This window comes from Eptatretus burgeri, chromosome 13 (assembly GCF_056783735.1).
Source record: "Eptatretus burgeri isolate ZD-2024b chromosome 13, Ebu_testis_v1, whole genome shotgun sequence".
NCBI lineage: Eukaryota > Metazoa > Chordata > Myxini > Myxiniformes > Myxinidae > Eptatretus > Eptatretus burgeri.
Genome location: NC_140973.1, coordinates 23,592,135 through 23,607,491, shown reverse-complemented (window position 1 = coordinate 23,607,491; position 15,357 = coordinate 23,592,135). Strand labels below are relative to the sequence as shown.

At 44.5% G+C, this 15,357-nt stretch overlaps 1 protein-coding gene across 12 annotated transcripts in view; it reads right to left on the bottom strand.

The window, feature by feature from the left end:
- Positions 1 to 15,357, bottom strand: part of LOC147014067 (histone deacetylase 4-like) — a 234,200-nt gene that overhangs the window by 31,722 nt on the left and 187,121 nt on the right. For 10 of the 12 annotated variants that reach the window (XM_085851686.1, XM_085851681.1, XM_085851679.1 and 7 more), the window contains 5 exons: positions 11,786 to 12,075; positions 8,052 to 8,193; positions 7,582 to 7,705; positions 7,293 to 7,411; positions 5,049 to 5,180 (listed from right to left, as the gene is read on the bottom strand). In XM_085851686.1, the coding sequence (XP_085707812.1) occupies positions 5,049 to 5,180; positions 7,293 to 7,411; positions 7,582 to 7,705; positions 8,052 to 8,193; positions 11,786 to 11,971 (703 nt within the window). In that variant the 5' untranslated portion in view covers positions 11,972 to 12,075. The remainder of the gene's footprint in view (positions 1 to 5,048; positions 5,181 to 7,292; positions 7,412 to 7,581; positions 7,706 to 8,051; positions 8,194 to 11,785; positions 12,076 to 15,357) is intronic. The other 2 variants (XM_085851678.1, XM_085851685.1) reach the window with 2 other exon arrangements.

Below are 15,357 nucleotides of genomic sequence, written 5' to 3'. Positions count from 1 at the left end.
TTTCATTCCTCTTTTTTCCCACCTTTGAAACAAACTCCCACACTCTCTTCAATCCCATTCTTCCCTCCAGGTCTTCAAAACAGCCGCTCAACATCACCTCTTATGTTCCCCCAGTCAAAACCACGATCTTTTCCATTCCCGTTAATCCACCCCAAACCCACTTCCTTCAAATTCCCTGCCTTCCTTCCCAAAAGTTCCCTGTCGTGTCAGGTCCTGAAAATCCCTGTTAATGTCCATCTCGTACTCCTTGTGTTCCCTGCCCCATCCCTCTCCCTTCCATAGATCTCCGAATGTCTCTGTTCCCCACTGTTTTGTCATTCCCTCTCCCACCCCTCTTGTCTCCGGCCCCCCTTGTTGTTCGTTGTGTGTTTGCTCTCATATGAGACTCGACAATGTACACAATAAAAAAATTAAAAAAAACTGATGTGATTAATATAAGGAAACGCAATAAGTACTGAAGCACAACGATATTCTCAGGGTATTTGAGCCTGCAAAGTAATGTACTGTTGGAGCCAGATATTCACAGGGGATAGGTCAGGTCAGGTATGGGAGCGGTCAGGTATGCAACAGAGCAGCACGTCGCTGCGTCCACTTTACGCCGGTAATCCAGGGGCCTCCGTCTCGCCATACCCCAGGCAGATGCCTGGCCCATCCTCATCTACTTGAGATTCCGATTAACCTGCTGCAACCACGAGGTACGTGGTCGGCCCATTGGCCTACACCACTCACGAGACTCCCTCGCTGAGAGAATCTGGTGAGCAGGAACAGCGTCAGGAACACGAGCCACATGTCCATGCAGACGCAGCTGATGCTCACGGACTATGCAGGTAACAAATCTCATTTGAATCTCTCTCAGCAACCGCTCGTTGGACACAAAGTCCGACCAGCGATAGCCAAGGATTCTCCGAAGAGACCTGGTACCAAAGGAATTAAGTCTCCGTCTCAGATCCTTGGTCAGAGTCGAAGTCTCACATCCAGAGAGCAAGACTGGAAGCACCAAGGACCTGAAGACTCGGACTTTCTTCCTCCCGCACAGGTACCGGCAAGCGCCACACCCCATTGTCCAGTGAATTCATGACTCCCCAGGCCCGACCCAGACGTCGATTGACCTCTGACTCACAGCCAGCAGAGACATGAATATCACTGCCAAGGTAAGTGAATCTCTCCACGACCTCAACATCCTCACCACAAACAGGCACAGACAGGACAGCAGCATCCAAGATGTCATTGAAAGCCTGGATCTTAGTTTTGACCCAGCAAACCCATAATCCCAGTGGCTCCTACTCCTCATTCAGCACCTCGAGGGCCCCCAAAAGAATATCTAAAGTCTCCACAAAGATGACTGCATCATCTATGAAATCAAGGTCAGAGATCTTGACATTCGCAAACGATGCACCGCAGCTTAATCTCTCCGACATCCTCCCTAAAATCGAGTCCATATAAGTGCTGAAAAGTGTGGGGGCCAGGACACACCCCTGACTAACTCAAGTAACAACTGGAAATAAGTCAGAGACGGCACCACCACATCTCACAGCACTCTCAGTTCCAGAGTAGATTTCAGACATCAGATCGATCAATTTTGGTGGCACCCCACAAAGACCAAGAATCCTCCAGAAGGCATCCTGATTCACTGAATCTAACGTTTTACAGAGATCAACATAAGCTGCAAGCAGCCCCTGCCGAACCCCTTGTCTGCGTTCGGTGAGGACCCGAAGAGCAAGGATACGGTCAATCGTTGACCTCTTTGGTGTAAAGCCTGACTGCTCTGGATGCTGGTGATCAAGCAGATGGTGGCGAACCCCATCAATAATTATCCGAGCAAAGACCTTGCCCGGCAGCGAGAGCAGCGTCACCCCTCGGTAGTTGTTACAGTCTTGGCGATCACCCTTCCCTTTCCAGAGAGGGACAACAAGGCCCCTCTTCCAGTCAGTTGGGATGATGCCTGTGTTCCAGGCAGAGCACAAAACTGCATGCAACGACACGAGTGCAGCATTTCCACCAGCCTTGAGAAGTTCAGCATGGATGCTACAGATCCCTGGAGCTTTACCCCATTTCAACCGGTTCACTGCAGCCTGTGTTTCCACAAGCGAAGGTGGACCACAGTTGATTGGAGGGTCAGCAACAGGGATTGTAACACCCCTGACGTCCAACTCGACAGCTGGTGGATCAGCCTGGTACAACCGCTCAAAGTAACCGGTCCAGCGGGCCTTCACTTCGGACGCCTGTCAAGAACCTACCACCATCTGCTCTCACTGCAGTACACCGAGGGATGGGCTTGGATGAACGCAATGCGCGAATTCCCCTGTAAGCAGGACGAGAATCACTTGACCACAGGTAATGCTCTACCCCTCACAGATTCCTCGCATATAGGCCTCCTTGTCCACCCTCAGTGCACGTACAGTTTTACGCCTCAGCTCCCTGAACAGCTCAGCTCTGCCATTAAGCCTGGCCCTGCGACTCTGATCAAAGGTATCCAGTGTTCCCTTGAGAGACAAAATTCTTCTTTGCCCTGCGGTCAGTTCCAAGACATCCACCAGAAACATCAAGGAAGGTGGTCTTGAAGGCACTCCACAACTCTTCAGGACCTCTCAAAGCACCCAGACCCCCCCAAATCTCCACTCAGCTTGTTCGCAAACTCCTCAACTACTCTCTCATCCCTGAGCTTGCCAACATCCAGCCTCGGCTGGGATGGTACCATTCTCCTGGATTTAAGGTGCAACTTTAGAGTTGCTACAACAAGCCTGTGGTCAGTATTGAGGAACTGAGCACGCTGGTAGACCCTGCAGTTCTGGATCATCCTCGAGCGACCATCAACGAGGACATGGTCAATCTCCTTTGCCACACCGCCAGCGTTGGAATACCAAGTCTAGCGATGAGCTTGTGGGCGCTGAAACCATGAACCAGCAACCTGAAGTCCATGACTTCTTGCAAAGTCAAGGAACTTAGTGCTATTCTAGTTCATAGTTCCTGACCAATGGGGACCAACACACGTCTCATAACTATCCCTATCAGTTCCAGTCGATGAATTGAAATCCCCCAAGACTAGAAGTGTATCTCGTCTGGGGCACTGATCAACCACAGACTCGAGTGTGGCGTAGAATGCATCCTTCACGGTGAGATCACTCGCCTCAGTCAGAGCATAAACAGAGACCAGGGAAATGACACCCAAGGAGTGACGAATCCTTATTCTCATAATACGCTCGTTGACCGGTGTTACCTCAATTATCATTGGGGTCAGCTTATTGGACACAGCTTCAGCAACTCCTTGAGAATGGAAACCATCAGGGTGACCAGACCCATGGTAGTTGTAACCACCCACCATGATCTCGCCACAATCCGGTCTCCAAACCTCAGAGAGTGCTGCAATACCGATGTCCAAACGCTTGAGCTCAGAGATAACAGAGACAGGTGATCATCCTCTCTTAGGGATAGGACATTCTAGGCACCCACCCGAAGGGACCACCTCAAGTTAACTCAAGGAATGGTGGACGACACCTCAGCACCACTCCAACACACTCTCCCGCAATCTGACCTGGGAATGTTACCCTGGGGGATACATTCCTGAAAAATGCCACGAATGTCAGGGCACTTAAAAAAAAAAACATTTTAAAGATGGTCTAGGCTCGTGGAAGAGCGATTACACAGAACAGATCACGACACAGCATAACAAAGGGAACAGCAGCTGAAAGAGGAAACAACAGCAGGGTGGAGGGAGAAAGTAATCTGAGATAGACAAACAAGGAATACAGGTAACGGTGAGGGGAAAGGGAAAACGCAACGGGTGGACAATATGATAACATAATTTTGCCGATGTTTGACCAGTTTGTGATTTTGTCAAGGTCTGAGGAAAGGGAAGAGGCTGCTGCCTGTCTGTCAGAAGGATGCGAGATGTCACGGCAGAGAGTGGAGTCATCAGCAAAGAGATAAAGAGGATTTTCCAGTAAGTAAAATCATTGATGAAGATTAGTAATAATATGGGGCCCAGAACACTGCCTTGGGTACTCCAACCTTGAGAGGGAGAGGAGATAAAAGGGTTCTGTTGAGAGCCACACGTTGTCCATGAGAGTGGAGAAAGTCAGTTATCCAAGAGTGCAGTTGGCCTTGGATTCTATCGGCAGACAGTTTGGAGAGCAAGGCAGAATGCCAGACTGTATCAAATGCTGAAGAGATGTCCAGAGAGACAGCGCTGATCTCATGTCTGATATTGAGGGTCTCCACCATTGTTGGGAGAGTTGAAGCGGCATGTCCAAAGTAGAGTGACCAGGTCTGAATCCGAATTGTTGATCTGAGATGAAGTTGTTGGAGAAAAGGAATGATTTTTTTATCAACCGCGATGATGGATTCCATGACCTTGCTGATGATTGGAAGTATAGTACGCTAATTGGATTGTAGTGAGGGGTATCCGTTATTACACCTTTTTTATGTAATGATGTGATGTTGGCCGATTTCCAATTACCCAGGTGGATATTTGAGGCCAGTCCTGAAGTGTTGATAAAAAAAAAAAACACGAAGAAGCGCAAATGTCGAAGCAGGTCACACTTTATGACCCGTGAATACACGGAGTCCACGAATAGCGAATCTGTGAATAGCGGGGTCTGATGGTACAACAAAAAAACCCTGTTAACCCCAAAATGGAAAATATGAACCATTGTTACCCACAGGGTGGTTCTCCATCTCGTCGATGAGAAGAATGATTTTGATCATCAAAATGAAACCAAAAAACAAATTTCCATATCTTGTGCAACTTTGGAGAACTTGAGTTCAAACATGACTAAGGTTAAAAGGGAGGAGTCAAAAGGCTTCACCTCCCCATCCAAAAAAAAATAAAAAAATGCTTCTCAGTGCCAAAGACATGACGTCCAATTCCAAAGGCATGAGCTGACCCAATCTCCGGAAAATGCCCGACACCATTTCTTGTTTTAAATACGCAGGTCGGGCTCACTCAAGATAACCTTAGCACATCGACTCACAAACAAAAGTAAGTGGCAGTCGCAAAATGCAGTCTGCAGTACACCTGCTAAGATCGAGACTGAGCCTGAAAGGCCCACCTGTAACGTCGACAGGCCTCTTTTTGAGTGTGGTCACCAAGGATCGGTCCTTGCGCCGAAGAAGAGGGCTGCTCCTCCTTTCTGCTACTTTCTGCTTCAACCGGCAACGAACCTTAAGGTTTGGCTCAGATGCTAGGGACGGAAAGGGCACGCATAGGAAATGAATTGAGAGGAACCTCACAGGACAAAATGTACAGTGAGGCGACGAGACAATAGACGTCTTAAGAAAATAAAAACACCCTTAAGGTCACAGACATGGAAAGAAAGGTAAAATCAAGGACTCGCAGGGTGGGAGGGAATCAGGGTGAGGGCGGGTAAGGAGGGAGTTGTGATTCACTTAAAATATAGGAAATAAGCAGAATTCCACCTTCTTCCCAATGTAATATGTATATGGCCTTTTTGTGCCCATTACATTCGTGTTTCAAATACCATCGCAATCAGCAAAGCCTCAACCAAACATAGTAGTGAAACAACAGCTCAAGGGCATCAAACGTGCCATTACAAGGAAGTTTCATTTCTATTTTTGAACAAAATAATTTTCTGCTCGAGACTTTTTGAATGTAACATTTACACGGGTAAACCGCTTTGTCGAGCATTCGTTCTGAAGACCAATTTCCATACCATACACCCACTCCCCCCCCCTTCCATATCCAACTCCCCAAACCCCTTTGTGCCCACCACTGTGCTCGATGTAGGAGACAAAGGGTCATGCCTCTCGATGGAGCGCATACACACGTGCATGCGCACAACTAGGACGAAGAATGGCTCACATCAAACACACATACAAAAGCAGGCTGTTTTCGACCCATTAAACACTCCAGAATTCAAGTTTCCAAATGTACAAACAAACCATTGTGGCCGTTCATCGTGCAATGGTTCACACAATGATGACAAGGAAAGCTTTAGGTTTATCCAACCGAGATGTCATTCTGAAACTCGCTTTGCACTCGACACAAGCAAAATGCGTCATTGGGTGCATCCGCTCCTGTAAGACGCTTTGTTTTTGTAGACTAGAGACCATTTAATATCCGTGACATTTAAAGTTATCGCTCGGTGTTCCGGGTGTTGAGTGCCCAAACAAAGAGGTAGAAAGATTTTCAATGAGCGTTCTCATTTGAGTTATAAAATGAGCTGTGGCAAGAACGTCCTTCAAAATCAGGCTTGAACAGCACGCGGCTTGGTCAAAGAATTGCCACGAATCAATAAGACGCAATTCGAAATGAAAGAGCTGAGGTTTTCATCTTACACCGAACAGGGTTTGAGACTCAACGTTGATCGACACATTACTGGAATGGCGAGGACGCAAAAGAAAAGTTAAGAGAAGCAGACAGCAGACGAGGTGGCGTAATGGTTGAAACATCCACTGGGAGGTCGATGGTTCAAACCCCGGCCGAGTCATACCAAAGACTTCAAAATGGTACATGGCTGCTTCTTTGCTGGATGCTCAGTATTTTAAAAAGGACAGAGCATGGACCACAGGTTGGCAATTATAGTGAAGGCTCACAATGAGTCCAATTGTCTTCGTCTTACATTAAAGTTAATTGTAAGGGACCTCACCCACATGGTCTAGTGGTTAGGGATACCTGGTTTACACCCCGGTTCGATTCCCGTGTGGATACCACACTCGCAGGAGTTGCGACCGCTAGTACAGCAACTCGAGTAAAATCGAGTTGCAAGCAATCAAAAGGTGTACCCAAGTTCGCTCGATCAGACGATGATGATGAAGGGACCCCATTTATTTATAACCAAGAAACTCAGCGCAATGGCTGACAATTTCGACAACGTGGACCAAGGCAAATTTGATTCACTCAATCGCAAGTTCAGAAAGGAAGCTGAATGAGCCACGTGCTTAAAGAGTCCATTTTGAGGCCTGAAACGTTATAGGGAAGAACCACATCAAAGAATCCCACATTTCCCAACTAACGACAGCCTGACGAGGTAAGCGGTGCACGGGTTCACGCAGCAACATTTGCCGGCGGACGCATTAGGTTATCAGCAAGGCCGTGGTCACGACAGAAATGTCCGTTTAACTTTTCCCCTGCAATTTTGGAAACTTTTATAAGGACTGAAGTTCCAAATAAGGGCCAAATGATGAAACGGGCATGCTCATAGTAAAGAAAACAAGCTTCAAAAAGTTTTGTTTTTGTTTCTTTTTTTAAACACCGGCGACATCTGGTCCTTTAACTCGTGTGGAAAGTGCCTTTAAAGGGCACAAAATAACCCTGCCAGCGGGCGCACCCTCACCGGTCTTGCGAAGAGGGAAATCGTCCTTGTTCTCGTATGCGCCAAATTCCGGGTGGTTGCAGGGGGGAGAGACACCACTCGGCGACGGGGAGTTTTCAAACGAGCCATGATGGGCGGTGCTGCAGACACGTCACGAGTGTTAGAATATATGCTGCAAGGACCAAGCCTCTATACCATAGTAAACCCTTGAAACGAAGGTTATAATCATCATTTTAATGCTAAGGTTGGAAGTTGGAAGCATTTCCAAAGTGAGCACACAAAAACGTCCGAGTACGGGCAAAGCACTTACGCTATCCAGACACGAGCGTTGTGCGGCAGGTTGTTGTTGTTCAAACCCGAAGTAACTTCCCGTTGCCTTTTGTTGAGGACAAACTCTTGGAGTCGCTGCTTTACCTCCGTGCTCGCCACAGCACCTGAAAGGGAAGGCAGACGTCAATAAAGATAAGTTAGTGCAAGCTGGACTGTTTGGTGAGCAGAGGTCACACATCAAACATGCCGTACAATCTTCCACAGCACTGGGGTTTATTAATCTCATTGTGAGCATAAACAAAAGTCATTGTGTGATGTTGTGGGAATTGAGCCGGTAATATATTTTGCGGGCTTTGTATTAAAGCATGACAATGCTGCACTGCGTTGGCACTAACTGCAAGACACCACCAATCATTCATGAAAAACAAAGGTCATATTCCATCCCAGTGGGCAGGGGGTGGGGGACGAGGGAGTGACATTTGAAGGATGGAAGAGCCGCAGAGGACTCACTCTCTTTCCCCTTCTCCTTGTTGCGCAAAGCCTGAAGCTGCTGTTCGCGGCGCTGTTTCTCCAGTCGCTGCTCAAGTTGGGCCTGCTCCAGTTTTCTCTGCTGCTCCAGCCGCTGCCGCTGCATTGCCAGCGCCTGCTGCTGCTGTCGGAGTCATTGTGCGGTGAAAGGCCATGAATAACAAACTACATCTTATACCTCACCCCTTGGATGCACGCTCGCGCAACCTCCCTCTGCTTAAGCCGTGAAAATTCCACGAATGAAAATAAAAAGCTGAAAAGTATTGCTTTTGGCAGGAATAAAACACTTTTAGGGCTAAAACAACAAAGCGGGAGATTTCACAGGGCCTGGTTGATGAGAAACGATTCATCAACACAAAGTCTTTCTCTATTCCCTGGTGCTCACAACAATGGTGAGTTAAAGCAATAATGCAGCTGCGAGGCCGAGCGGTGCACTTTACACTGGAGGACTGCAGCTAATGTTTAAAAATAATACAAATAACCAATTAAACAATTATGTCTGGATTTCAGAAGCAGGTAGCACAAGAATGGAATGGGTTTTGCAATCAGTGTGGGGGTGGTTGGAGTGGGGGGGAAGGGGGGAGGGGAAGGTTGAAGCATCAAATGTTTTGGGTAAAAGGGGATCGAGCAGAGCAACAGGGTGCAGTTGGCAACCGATGCACTTCTTCTTACGTCCACAAATGAGCTGCACTGTAATTGGCGTGTTGCGGAAATCCTCACTTTGTATCAAGTACATGCCCAGTTCTTTACGGCAAAGCAAAAGTAAATTTTCAAAACTGATAAAGACTACATCTGAACATTAATCGAATAGTTCAATATATATATATATATATATATATATATATATATATATATATATATATATATATATATATATATATATATATATATATATATATATATATATATATATATATATATATATATATATATATATATATATATATAGTACCAACAATGAGTTATTAGCCGACCAAGTGTCTGTACGTCATAGCAATGTCTAAATCCCTTCACAGGACTGAAATATCCCCATCAGTGTGGACCTTTAAACCGTTCAAACCGAAGACTGATAAATGCCGCTCGGACACGTGCAAGGCACATCTTCAATTCCCACATTGCACATCGATCTATTCATTGTACTCCACACAAATATGGGCATCACATCATGTGTGCAAGTCACTATAAACTCTCTAGGTAAAGGATAAACTCGAGAGGCAATTTAAGTCAATCAATTAGTACTGGCTTGGCCTCAAGGTGCGGTTGGCCGAGATTTTGAATCACGAGATCAAAATATTAAAAAAATGTTTTTTTTTTTAATGGTGTAGAAAGAGCAGGGAAGGTAGCACAGGGAAAACAAACTATTCACACATTCAGACTTAATAAATAAACAGTAGTCAAGGGGTAAAATATGGCCCTGAATCTGATGGAATGCTTTAAAATAATGATTAAAAAAGAATCTTTCCTTTGACACTACTTTCCCTTGTGAACCGAGTTTCCACCACAATCAGGTGGAATGTTGAAAATCACATGCGTTACATGGAGAGCGAGCCATAATGCGAGCCTCCGATGACAAATTCAGCCACGTTTTATGTTCAGGAAATTGCAAGAGTGGTGTCAGCAAACTAAATGTTCATGAGAATCAAAGTTAACAATTCCAGAATTCTTAGACAACAGCATTCGGATTTGGATGTGACACCGGCAAAACAAGTGGAACCAAATAACTGGCTCGACAATGCAGGGAAAAACAAACAGGCCCTTGAAGCATTCATGACGAAATACGCTCAAAAAATAAGAATGAAAAAAAAATCTTGAAATACGCTCAAAAACTCTCGAGACTCCTCGACGGGGAGACAAGGAAAAATAAACATCACCCACAATGCATTTCGGTGAATTTTACTCTTTCAAGGTTCGCCATTCACGTTTTAAATGGATAACCCCCAGATTAACAAAACCCTCTTTGTCAATTGAACAGCCTGGCAGGACAGCGTTGAGGTACATGCATTCACCTCTCAGATACCTACCCTGGATTTGAATCATGACCAAAGTATAAACTATCACCCTGGAGTTTCACAAGCGGGGCGAAGTATCGCTATGTGCCCCATCACTACAATGGGCGTTAAGCCATGTGTCCCCGTCTGCTCGCGTTCGTTGGTGGATGTCAAAGATCCCACGGTGTCTTTCATAAAAAGCAGAGTTGTTGCTGGCACAATGTCCGAATTACAAATTCCTGCCCAAACTCTTCCACCAACCCACACTTGGCAAGCATGGAAAATATGACAATACCCTCAACTACAATCCTGAATTGAGGGAGGTGTCGTTCCTGCAGTGTATTATATACAGGCTGATGATGATGATGAAAATCAATGACAATTAGGAAAAACTAGCACTTTAAGAATACATCACAGGGATGAAACAAAATTAATTTTGGCTTTAACAAATAAAATAAAATTAAAAAAACAAACAACTAGTGAGTTCATTGAATACCTTACCCCATGCAGTGTTGAGAAAAAAAAGGGACATGGACGGGGGTTGTGAGCGGAAAATTTGATTGGTCGTGGTGACAAACTTCTGTAATATTTTGTCCAAGTACAGCGAAACGGAAGTGGTTTTTGGAAGTGCCAGAAGGGAGATTTGTGTTCTACACTGTTCAAGTATATAATTCAATTGAAACAAAATAAAGATTTTAATGATTGGCAAAAAAAAAAATTTTTGGAAGTTTTCCACCGTTGATGCAGCGTCGTTTACACCACCTTATTTAACACGTTATATTAGTTATTCGTGCCTGTTGTTTGTGTCCTTTACGACGTCCTTAAAACCAGTAAGTTTCCTGTTTGCATCGCAGTCAAACAAAATTGAAAATAATTTCAGAGTAAAAAAAAAAATTATCTCACTCCTCTCTGCACGTGTATGATCGGGACGGATTCAGAGCCAAAGTACTGCGAAACGGCGAGTTTCTTTTCCGATAAATGTTCCAATTCGTGTTTAAGATAAAACATTCAATTGAAATGAATGAAGCCTGGTATTGGCTTAGTGGTTAGGGTGGCGGCTTGGGATCCCAGGGTCCTGAGTTCAAGCCCCGTCGGCTGCTGAATTAACACCAGGGGGTTGACTCAGCCTGTCATCCATCTGAGGTTGGCGAAGTGAGTACCAGTGTACTGGTCCCGGTGTATGCCCCGGTTAGAATAGGTATACCATATCCCTGTGTCGTAAGAGGCGACCAGGGTTGGCGTCAGGAAGGGCATCCGGCCATAAAAAAACATTGCCTCAAGAAAAAGCCAACCCCTGCACAGCAGGGAAAAATGGCTGTAAAAACGGTCATTATTATTTATTTTATATTCAATTGAAATGAAGTTGTTCCTCCATCATAAACTGATGTTTGTCGACAGACGGAGAGACAAAGTGAACCAATTGCTTAACCCCGCTATGCTTCGCATGTAAGAGTAACAACCTTGATGCACCATAAAACACAACAAATCATTACGGTCAAGTTCAAGACACGGCGGTCCCGGCTACAGCTGGTCGTCTCCAAAGCAACTCAGACGGTAGCAAAGTATTTACATCCCAACAACGTTGATGCAATGACACCCCCAAAAAAAGCAAGATTTGTTTCTTACCAAAAGAGATGCTTTAATGCTAAATAAAATTTACATGTTTCAGTTTAACTTTTCTTTGTGTTTTGATGTTGTACGAGCAGGTAAGGTGACAGCAAAACTAACCTTGATGTGTTCATGCAGCTGTGCTTCATGCCTACGCTTCAGCTGCTCCTGCTGCTTTGTGTACTCCGCAAGAAGCATCTGCTGCTGCAACTCCTGTTGCTGCTTAAGCATGATAAGCTCATGCTGCAGCTGCTCCCTGAGACGCACATCCGGCAGCACCGGCATCCCAGCCTCGACGTTCGACATAGACACCAAGACCGGGCGAAGTGACGACTGCTCCACGGCGGGCAGGGCGACTGGCTGTTGTGCACCAAGAGTAGCCTGGCTGGGAAGAGCTTGGCCTAACTCCACTGGATTAGGCACAGGGTACGAGGAAAGGTCACAAAGAAAATATCATAAGAAAACAAAATCTAAATATATTTTTGCTTCAACATCTTAAATATTGCAGTTCACAAAAGTCAAAAGGAAACTCTTTGATCGAGATGGTGAGTCACAGTGCTCGGTAAGAGCCGGCAGTTTACATACACAGACTGAAGATGACACCACATGCTGTTTTATCTTGAGTTTCAAAATGAAATATCATTAAAAAAATACAAGTGGAAAAAAAAGAAAGATCAATTTTGTACCTTTTATACGATTTTTTTTTTTCTTCAAAGAAACGGTCAGTAAACTGTTAACATGGACCATGTATGTTTCGGTAAAACCTTTCCTGCAACCTACAAAAAGGAACCTCAAAACCTCCAAGTCTAACCAATAAGAGTGAAAAACAGGCCAGAACCTCACTACACTTGGCGAACACATCAATTTCTTCATTCGACAGAAGCCTACTTATCACAAATGTGGGAAACCCTGCGAGCGAGACTGGAAAGTCAGCAAATTTCGATGGAAAGCTTTGATGAATTGCAGGAATATATTAATAAATCGAGGTGAATGACAAGCATTGCACATCTTAGTGAAGAGCACTTAGTCCAAGGCAAATTATAATTCACTACAGGCCTTTTTTTAATTGTGAAGCACGCGCGCATGCACGCACGCACACAACCCAGTCTTTGGTTCAAGGAAATAACCAAAATGACAAGATCCAAAGTTCATCACAAAAGAAGATGCAAAGAACAGAACAAATTTGAATTAAAATGCCACTTAAAACCGGAGAAATGGAAAAGCATTAAAGCAAATTAGTCATATCAGAATATTAACCACAAATCTAAAAATGAACATGACATGAACGGAAGTACGGGACTCAAACTGGAATTCACCCAAGGTTCTGTGCCGGGACGGAAGAAGGGGGGGGGCGGGGGGGAGAAGGTCATAAAAACAAATACAGAAAACTAGAAAATAGAATTTGACGCAAACAAAGCAAAGGATATGTCTGCGCCTGCATTATATGTCAACCTACCGCAAGGCTTGATCTCAATTAAAGGTCACATGAAAAATGAAAGGTCACATGACAGAAAGCATGAGAGAGGAGCCAGAGATTTAAGTAAGAGAGACAACATCAGAGGTTTCTAACTCGTGTTATGGTCTGAAAAATGATGCTCAATAAGCAAATGACCTTTGATCTTTGACTGATACCAGATGCATGGATGGCCAGACAGCCCAAAAACAATACCTCTAGCCTTCGGCTGTGGAAGCACAATCAAACCAGAATGTAACTCGATAGAGCACATACCTCCGCCAGGCTGAGCGGTTTGCGTTTTGTATCCCACCGAAAGGCATTCGGACCTGAAACAAAATCTAATCGGCTTGTTCTCGTCGCCGAACCAACTCATCCACCAAGTTTTGTCATAATCCATCCACAACCTTTTGAGATACCGTGCTACATGTGTTTGGCCTCATCTCTCGATGTTGAAGAACCACTTGAAAATTAAAAAAAACAATTCTCAGATCTGAATCCGGAACTTCACCAAAATCGAATCATTTCTTCCGAGTCATACACCCAACCTCACCACCAAGTTTTGTCTGAATCCATCCATAACACTGGTCTGTGTCATTTCAGAGGTCTAGGTTTTCTCAACGGTTCCCATATGTTTTTTGCATGCTGAATTTAGAAATGTATCTCATTTCGCTCAATCAGGTCAAGTTTTTATGCTATCTCAATTTGAAGAAAAAAAAAAAATAATCAAAATTTTGTTTTTTTTAATTAGCATTTTTTTAATTCAAAATCAGACTTACATTGACAGAAAATGTACAAACTATACATAAAATGACGCACAAGTACCGTTAATGTGAAATTCAACATTAAAAAGACGAAGGAAAACAGCGACTGCTGGAGCGAATGAAGTTGGGTGTTGCCAGAAACGACGATCCATCTATATTTTTCTGAAATTGAAATGAAAGTAATTGAGAAGGCACTTTCTTCCACATTAAGTGTACTTGTGTGTCATTATATGTATAGTTTGTACATTTTCTGTCAAAAAAAAAACAAAAAAAAACCGACCTTATTGAGCGAAATTAGATACATTTCTGAATTCAGCATGCAAAAAAACATATAAGAACCGTTGAGAAAACCTAGACCTCTGAAAAAAATATTTCAAATGCAGCCCAGTGTTATTTTTGAGATTGAGTGTGACATATAGTTTTTAGCCTTATCACTTATCAATGGAGAATAATCACTTAAAAAATATCTCGGACCTGGATCTTCACCAAAATCGAATCATTTTGTCAGTGTCTCACACTCAACCTGTCCACCAAATTTCGTCAAAGTCCGTGCACAACTTCTTAAGATATCTTGTTCACAGACAGACAAACGGACGTGAAAACATAACCTCCGTCCACCTTTGGTGGTGGAGGTAACAATAAATCAACAAGGTGTGGCGATTCAAGAGCAGGGGAACATCGTTACACTATACCTGAGCAAACTATTCAAACAGAGGACACAATTTAAGGTCTTCGGTTTAAGGAAGGCAGCTCCTTGGCACGAGTCTAACGCTTCGAAGGAAAAGTGCAAGGCATGCGTTCCGCTACACCGACGAGGATAAATACGAGTTTGGATGAAGAGACAGCTTGCACATGTGCATAGGAGAGAATTTAATTTGGATAAACCGAACAGCCTTATTTTGGGCCTATATATAGGAATGGGGATAGCAGGAAAAAGTGCAGGGGAAGGGGATGTGAGTGAAACAATACGATGCAGACAGAAGAGCCCAAGAAAAGAAATGGGAAGGAAAAGAGAGAAAGGACAAATGGATAATTAAGAGAGGCCAAAGGAGGTTTGGGAATGGGGGGGGGGGTTCATGACCGTTCGTTGTCATCACACGATTGATGAAATGAAATGCAAGTAAAGAAGAAATGTCAAAACAAAGGATACTTTTAAAGTATGGCGCCCTCATTTTGTATATTCCATCGGGACCAAACTCTGTACAGAGTGTCGATGCTGCCGAAGCAGCCTCCTGGGCTATTGGGCACAATCCTGGATGGGTCACCACTCCGGCGCAGGATACTCGAATGGCTCAATCATCCCAGCAAGCTGCTACTCTTTTTGCCGACCTCGGAAGGATGACAGCCTGAGTCAACCCCAACTGGTATTGATTAAAGGCGAGATTTGAACTCAAGACGCTACGATCCCAAGCCCACCACCCTAACCATTAAGCCGAAACCAGGCACTTTGTATATCTTTGGGATTATACCTCCTT